Genomic DNA, 8,203 nt, shown 5'->3' on the forward strand with positions numbered 1-8,203 from the left:
CACTGTGAGGCAGTAGTGCTAACCACTGAGCCACCATGTATGGTAACGTCAGTAAGCTCAGCACCCAGCCTACAAGGGCTGATTGGGGCATATTGCTGGGCTGTGAATCACAAAGCCCAGGTTAACCCAGGGAGTGATTTCAAATCCCACCCATGGTAGCTAGCAGAAGTTTACAAAGAATGCATTGGGCCAAGGTTCAAGTTCCACTAACCCTGAAGGTGTGTCATACCATGGCTAAGCAGATATTTGATTTGAAATAATCAGAATCCAGTCTACATCTGGAACTAAGTGGTACTAGACCTTGTACATAAACTTCAAGATATCTGACCAGATATCCGCATTTTATTGGGTTATGTTGCATGAGCGACCTTAATGGGAACAGCATCACTTCCTACTGCTCACTAGGGCAGGGTAGTGGATTTATAAATAGGAATGTCAGAATTCCTACCACTGGTTTAGTTCTATCTGGTCTGGATCTGGATTACCATGGAATTACCTTGTCTATACACATAGCGTCCTTTGCTTCTATTTATGAAGTTATAACGTTTTTTAAAAATTCCTTCATGGGATGTGAGTGTCACTGGCTGGGCCCAGTGTTTATTACCCGTCCCTAGTTGCCCCTTGAGAAGGTGGGGGTGAGCTGCCTTCTTGAACTGCTGCAGTCCATGTGCTGTGGGTTGACTCATAATGCTCTCAGGGAGTGAATTCCAGGATTTTGACCCAGCAACAGTGAAGGAATGGCGATATATTTCCAAGTCAGAATGGTGATTGGTTTGGAGGGGAACTTACAGAGGATGGTGTTCCCATGTATCTGCTGCCCTTGTCCTTCTAGATGGAAGTGAACATGGGTTTGGAAGGTGCTGTCTGAGGATCTTTGGTGAATTTCTGCAGATCATCTTGTAGATCGTACACACTGCTGCTACTGAGCGTCGATTGTGGATGGAGTGGATGATTGTGGATGTGATGCCAATCAAGAGGGGGCTGCTTTGCCCTGAATGGTATGAAGTTTCTTGAGCTTTTTGGAGCTGCTTCCATCCTGGCAAGTGGAGGGTATTCCCTCACACCCCTAACCTTAAACCTTGTGGATGGTGGACAGGCTTTGGGAGTTAGGAGGTGAATTGCCTGCTGCAGGATTCCCAGCCTCTGACCTGCTCTTGTAGCCATTGTATTTATACGGCAGGTCCAGTTCAGTTTCTGGTCAATGGTAACCCCCAGGATGTTGTTAGTTGGAGGTGTGGGGGTGAAGTTTAGTGATGGTGATACCATTGATTGTCATGGAACGATGGTTAGAGTCTCTCTTGTTGGAACTAGTCATTGCCTGACATTTTGTGCATGCAAATGTCACAGACCATTTGTCAGCCCAAGCCTGGATATTGTCCAGATCTTGAAATATTTGGGCACAGACTCCTTCAGTATCTGAGGAATCATGAATGATACTGAACATTGTACAATCGTCATGTAGATAGGCATTAATACATTTGACAAAAGAACTGGGGAAAATGTTTTTACATATTTAGCTGTTATGATCTGGGACATACGGCCTGAAAGTTGGTTGCAAGCTGGTCAAAGTGTGACTCTCAAACAGAAATGGATAAATACTGAAAGAAAACAATCATCACACGATAAAACAAGATCAGGGGAGTTGTGCTAATTACATAGTTTTACAAACAGGCAAATTCGGTAGAAATGAACATTTTGAGGCCCACACAATATTCTAGAACAAATATGAGATTTCAAATGTAATCGAGTTAATTAAGAAAATGAATTGGTGTTGATGAACAAGTGTATTGTGGCAACATTTCTGTCATGAAATTGATCCAAACGGACTTTGTGGCACAGAGGAGTGTCCCTGCCTCGGAGCTAGGGGTTTTGGGTTCAACTTGGAGAAAGTGAGGAATGCGGATGTCAAGAGTGTGGTGCCGGTTAGGGCATAAGTCCTTCATCAGAAATGGCTGATTCCTGATGAAGGGGTTATGCCCGAAACATTGATTCTTCTGCTCCTCGGATGCTGCCTGACCTGCTGTGCTCTTCCAGCATCACGCTCTTGACTCTGGGTTCAAGTCCCAACAGCTCCAGAGATTTGGGATAATGTCTCCGAACTGGCTGATTAGGAAAACAATTGTTCTAAAATTGAGCTTGTGGTACAGTGGCATTGTCCCTTCCTCTGAGCTAAGAAGTCTGGGTCCACATTCCACTTGTTCCACAGGTCTGTAACAATATCTCTAAAGAGGTTCAACAGGAAAGTTCTAAAAGTCATGTATTTGTGTGTGATGGCCCTTCTGAATAGGAGGGATAAAGAGGAAATGATTCCAACCTAGCTTCACTTTGAGCCAGTTTGCGAATCATTGATCATTCTCCTTTGGATGTAGAACGATAATAAAATTCCAAACAGTTCCTGCGTACGAATTCCTCTGGTTCAACACCAGGTATGATTCAGAGTATTGAAGCCCAGCTTTCTTACTGTCCACTCCCTGAGGCTGCATGGTCAGTGGACCGTGTGGTGGGATTTGATCCTGAGCGTTCCCAGACTGGCTTGTTATTCCTGGTTGTGCCTCATGGATATTTCTGAATGTGCTTTTTCACTTATTCTGGTGTCTAATACTCACGCACACACCCCAATCAAACAGGGAATTCCAGGAAACACGTCACATGTCCCAACCTCTGAGCCAGGAGACCTGAGTTCAAGTCTCACCTGCTTCAGAGGGGCATCATAAAATGTTAACTGAAATATATCTGAAATTCTCATTGTTCCACTCAAGTCTGTCCATGGCCTCATCCCCATCTCACCCCCAACTCTGAAACCATCTCCATCCTTACAACTCCTTGAGAGACCTACACTCTGATAATTACAAGTTCTGGAATTTTCCCCCCTGAACCTTTCTCTTCACTGTTAAGATGATCCTTAAAACCAAGTTCTAAGAGCAAAGTTTTGACCATTCATCCTGTTATATGCTTATGATTATGATGTGGTTATGTAGCCCTGTGTTAAATTTGCTCTGAACTGCAATTCTATGAAGCACCTTGGGCTGGTTTTAAGGTATAAAAAGTGCTATGCAATTGCGAGCTGTTAAATCCAACCCAGGGGTGGAAAAGAAGGAAGTTTTTTTTTTCCGTAGTGTCAGAGCAACTTACTGCAGATGCTGGAATACGTACTGAAAACAAAAAATGCTGGAAATCACAAGGGGTCAAGCAGCATCCATGGAGAGACAGCAAACTAACAGTTAAAGTCTAGGTGACCCTTCACCAGAGCTGATGTTCTGTTGAAAAGTCATCTAGACTTGAAATGTATCCATCTCTGTCTTGAATATATTCAGTGGCCCGGCTATCAGTGTCCTGTGGTAGAGAATTCCTCAACCTCTAGTGAAGAAATATTTCCTCATCTCAGTCCTCAATGGAATGGGCTCATCGGGCTACAAAAAGGTCAAACTCATTCCATCAAGACATTGACATCTGCTTGAACCCAGAGAAGGAATGACTCACATTGTTAGATTGTCAGTGAGACACACACCCACCCCCTTTTGACAATGTGGCCTCAGCGTGAAACGTAGGCTGAAGATTCACTTGGAACTGTCGCAAAAGTTTACAAAAATTACAGGCTAGACATATTTTAATATATTATTTCTGTATAAATATTACATTTGGTACATCTAGAAGAATAAGTCTGATTTGGCACAAACCAAATATTCAAAGCATGCATTTAAATAAAATGGGAATAAACAAATGTTTAAAAAAATAATATTTGTATGAACACTTCTTTGAAGCAATCTCTCCAAAATTTCCAACAACAGAACTCTTTCCAACAAGCTCGAATGGTTTTTTATAAATAGATTTCCGTTATTGAATCCCAAATAGTTTCAGTGTGATCCATCTTTGCTTATTCTGAAATCTTAACTCCCCCATCTCTTTCCTCATAGCAACCTGTAAATGTACATCATCATTTATGTAGCTTGCTGCCATTCTGGAGTTACGGCCTACTCTGTCACCATGACACTGATGAGCCTAACTGGAGTTATTCCTCCCACCCTCAATTTAATGCACTGAGGGGATTCCAGAACCTTCTCTGAAATCAATTTCACCCACCCTCGTTCAGATCTTAGTGGCTGTTATTATCAACTAACATTACATTCTTCGTTGATTTTGGAAGTTGGGAGGAGAACGAAACAAAAAAAAGAGATAACATTTCTGCCGCCTAGGTTTCGAGAGTGACTCCACACACCAAGAGTTGAATTAATTGTGACCTTTCATCCGGTACACACATACGCCACGAGATAGCTGGACTGCATAACTCTCACATGATGAGGTAAACTAAGTGTTTCAGCCAGTATGTCTTTCTCTTTTTTTATTATTACTAAAAAAAAGACTCTGCAAAGTCATCTTTTCTTCCTTTGCATTGTGGCGTTGTACTCAGGCCCAGTTTGGATCTGGGAGGGTGGTCGCACATGTGCTATTTTAATGTCCTCAGTGTCTGTCCCCTGGTCAGCTCCTTGGCCTCCCAGGCCAGAAGCAGGATGGTTATTCCTGCAGAAGTCAGCCACCCAAGAGGGTGCTGTTAGGAACCCTTGTTGGTCAACGGTATAAAATTGTTTGGTGTCCCTGCCTTTTGAGACAGTGTCCAAAGTGCCTGTGCTGTTACATTTTTTGATTGGAGTGGGTGGTGATCGCGATGGAGAGAAGAGGGAGGATAGAGAGAGGCTGCTCAGTGTCTCAGACTGCTCGCTGTTGGCCCTCAGGGAGTGGCTGATCCCTTCCTCATCCGAGGGGTCCATGGAGTCCTGATATGTGCATCCCGGGCTGGTGCTGCCCCCGCTGCTTTGACTCCTTTGGCGTCCCCTCATCATCTGGAGCCCTCGGCTCGTCCGATGTTGGAAGGGGTTTATCCGGAGAGGCGGGGTGAAGGAGGGAGTGTTTCTTTGGGCTGACAGAGCGGTACAGACCATGGGGAGAGCCAGCGTGCACTGAGGTGACACCGCCAATCTCAGGCTGTTCTCTAGTGTTGTCTGAAGGCTGTCCACTGAACCGTCACTCAGGGAGGTATCACTGATGGCAACCTGAGGAGAAATAAAACCAAATGTTAGGGCCCCAGTACACTCCGTGATGACAAACTGCTCTCATCTTGCTCTTCATGAAAGGGAAGTCTTTGGAGGGTCCTATTTCTCTTGGAGTGATCAAATATGAGCAGTGTGTGCAGACAGAGACACAGTCAGGCACACAAGATGATTACTGACTTCCCAACGATGCTATTATACAAATATTGAAATATCTCTCTCTGCTGAAAGCCAAGAATTTCATAAAGTAAATATGCCCTTTGTGGAAATTCTTAGATGTTATTTTAATAATTACAGGTGGGAATCCTTTATCCAAGAACCCCAGGACCGACTGTTTGCTAGTTAAGGATATTGTTGGCTTTTGGATATACGGATAGGGAAGAAGGCGTATGGTATGCTTTCCTTTATTGGTCAGAGTATTGAGTACAGGATTTGGGAGGTCATGTTGCGACTGTACAGGACATTGGCTAGGCCACTATTGGAATATTGTGTGCAATTTTGGTCTCCTTCCTATTGGAAAGATGTTGTGAAACTTGAAAGGGTTCAGAAAAGATTTACAAGGATGTTGCCAGGGTTTGAGGATCTGAGCTACAGGGAGAGGCTGAACAGGCTGGGGCTGTTTTCCCTGGAGCGTCAGAGGCTGAGGGATGATCTTACAGAGGTTCACAAAATTATGAGGGGCATGGATAGGATAAATAGACAAAGTCTTTTTCCTGGGGTCAGGGAGTCCAGAACTAGAGGGCATAGGTTTAGGGTGAGAGGGGAAAGATATAAAAGAGACCTGAGGGGCAACTTTTTCATGCAGAGGGTGGTACATGTATGGAATGAGCTGCCAGAGGATGTGGTGGAGACTGGTACAATTGCAACATTTAAGAGGCATTTGGATGGGTATATGAATAGGAAGGGTTTGGAGGGATATGGGCCGGGTGCTGGCAGGTGGGACTAGATTGGGTTGGGATAGCAGGTCGGCATGGACGGGTTGGACCAAAGGGTCTGTTTCCATGCTGTACATCTCTATGACTCTATGACTCTATGATTCGATGACTCGATGACTCGATGACTCGATGACTGACCTGACCCTTTATTATGAATCACCTTTCAACCAAAATCAAAATAGTTATTTAACTCCAGAGATATATAGTTTAGTTGGATTGGCCAGGTTAAATTACCCATAGTGTCCAGGGATGTACAGGCTAGGTGGGTTAGCTATGAGAAATGCAGGGTTAGAGGGATAGGGTGAGGGGTGAGTCTGGGTGGGATGCTGTTCAGAGAATCAGTGTGGACTTGTTGGGCTGAATGGCCTGTTTCCACACTGTGGGGATTCCATTCTAATAACTCTCGAACCCGTTGTAGCCTAGTCTGTTTGGGAATGGGTTCACATTATGCCCCTCAAAAACCTTACCATATCTGTAAAGGTTTTTATTTCTTTAACTCTGCACTTATTCTTTGTCTCTGTTTGTTGCTGCAATCAACCACTTAGGACCATTTGGGACTTTTGGAAAAAATAGTTTGGTCCAAATGGACCTAAAAGTGAACATTTTTTTCCAATGGACCGAACTCCGTGAGTCTACAGGTCTCAAATAAAACCAGCAATTGCAAGTCTGGCAGCAACTGTGGAGAGAAATCAGGTCAGAAGTCCCACGACACTAGGTTAGAGTCTGACAGGTTTATTTGGGATCTCGAGCTTTCAGAGTGACTTCATCTGACGAAGGAGCAGTGCTCCAAAAGCTTGTACTTCCAAATAAACCTGTTGGACTGTAACCTGGTGTTTTGTGACTTCTGAACTTGTCCACCCCAGTCCAACAGCGGCACCTCCACATCGAGAGAAATCAGAGTTAACGTTTCAGGTCCAGTGAGCCTTGCTCAGAGTTTCCAGGTCTGTTTGGGTCCGTTTAGGTCTGCTTTCAAAAGGACCTTCAGCTTTTAGGTCAAATGTGTGGTTAAAGGATATTCTTTATCGTATTTCGGCAGATCCTTGGGCTTTTGGGGAAATAAATTACACTTGATATTGGAATGATGGTTGTTTTAATAAACAACTTTCTCAAGGAGATAATTTCTGATGAAGCACTTGGCTTCCAGCTTGATCAGGTGAATGAGATGCAACGGTCAACAAGATAATAACGACAGGGCTGCAGCTAGATTGTGGGTGTGCCTCTAGTCTCAAGAAGGGTTTTATTTTAGCTTAGAATGAACTTACTGAAGCAAACATGTCTTTCAAGTAGTTCATTTGGAATTGTGTGCGCTGACTAAAAGAGTTTACAACTCTTATTAACTGAAGAATTGCCAACAGTGAGATGGACAAGCTCAGAAAAGAGAAAGAGGGAAATTTAGGTGCAAGACTTCAGACTTAAAGGAAGTTCTGATCCATAGTGGCTGAAATGAAGAGCCCTATGATACTGGTGTTGTACGTGGGATGACCAGTTCAGAAATGAAAGCTCAATCTTGGAAGATGAAATTCCTGCAGATGCTGCAATCTGTACCGAAAACAACAAATGCTGGAGATCACAGCGGGTCAGGCAGCTTCGATGGAGAGACAGCGAGTTAACGTTTCAAGTCATAGTCAAGGCCAATCTTGCTGGATGTCAGTGGAAGGTCCAAACAAATCTCAGCTTTTATACAAACGTACTCAAACCCAATGATCAATCTACCAATTTCTGAGATGGATTTGACTTGAGTTACTGGGGGTGTAAATCAAAAGAAAGAAATTTGAGTTAAGAAGTTTACAATATAGAATGGTTAAGTGTTTGGCGTACGTTTAACATCTTTGAGGGAAGTGATTATTTAAGGTTGGGTGCAGTCAGTAGTTTCATGTTCTTTGATTTGGTTATCTAATAAAATTCTTTTGATTCAAACTGTGAACCTTGTGCGTTTAGAAAAAAAATGCGTTTTTGAATTCTAAAACAGATTTAAAAAGTTACTGTTCTTGACCAGGTAAAAACAATGACTGCAGACGCTGGAAACCAGATTCTGGATCAGTGGTGCTGGAAAAGCACAGCAGTTCAGGCGCATCTGAAGAGCAGGAAAATCGACATTTCGGGCAAAAGCCCTTCATCAGAAATACAGGCAGACTGCCTGCAGGGTGGAGAGATAAGTGAGAGGAGGATGGGGGTGGGGAGAAAGTAGCGTAGAGTACAATAGGTGAGTGGGGGAGGGGATGA

At 43.6% G+C, this 8,203-nt stretch overlaps 1 protein-coding gene across 4 annotated transcripts in view; it reads right to left on the reverse strand.

Moving 5' to 3' along the window:
* Positions 1–3,512: 3,512 nt before the first annotated feature.
* cacna1ia (calcium voltage-gated channel subunit alpha1 Ia) overlaps positions 3,513–8,203 on the reverse strand; it is a 186,398-nt gene continuing 181,707 nt past the window's right edge. For 3 of the 4 annotated variants that reach the window (XM_043679498.1, XM_043679496.1, XM_043679495.1), the window contains exon 35: positions 3,514–5,048. In XM_043679498.1, the coding sequence (XP_043535433.1) occupies positions 4,371–5,048 (678 nt within the window). In that variant the 3' untranslated portion in view covers positions 3,514–4,370. Of the gene's footprint in view, positions 5,049–8,203 lie in introns of all 4 variants that reach the window. The other variant, XM_043679497.1, reaches the window with a different exon arrangement.

The sequence above is a fragment of the Chiloscyllium plagiosum genome, chromosome 39 (assembly GCF_004010195.1).
Source record: "Chiloscyllium plagiosum isolate BGI_BamShark_2017 chromosome 39, ASM401019v2, whole genome shotgun sequence".
Taxonomy (NCBI): Eukaryota; Metazoa; Chordata; class Chondrichthyes; order Orectolobiformes; family Hemiscylliidae; genus Chiloscyllium; species Chiloscyllium plagiosum.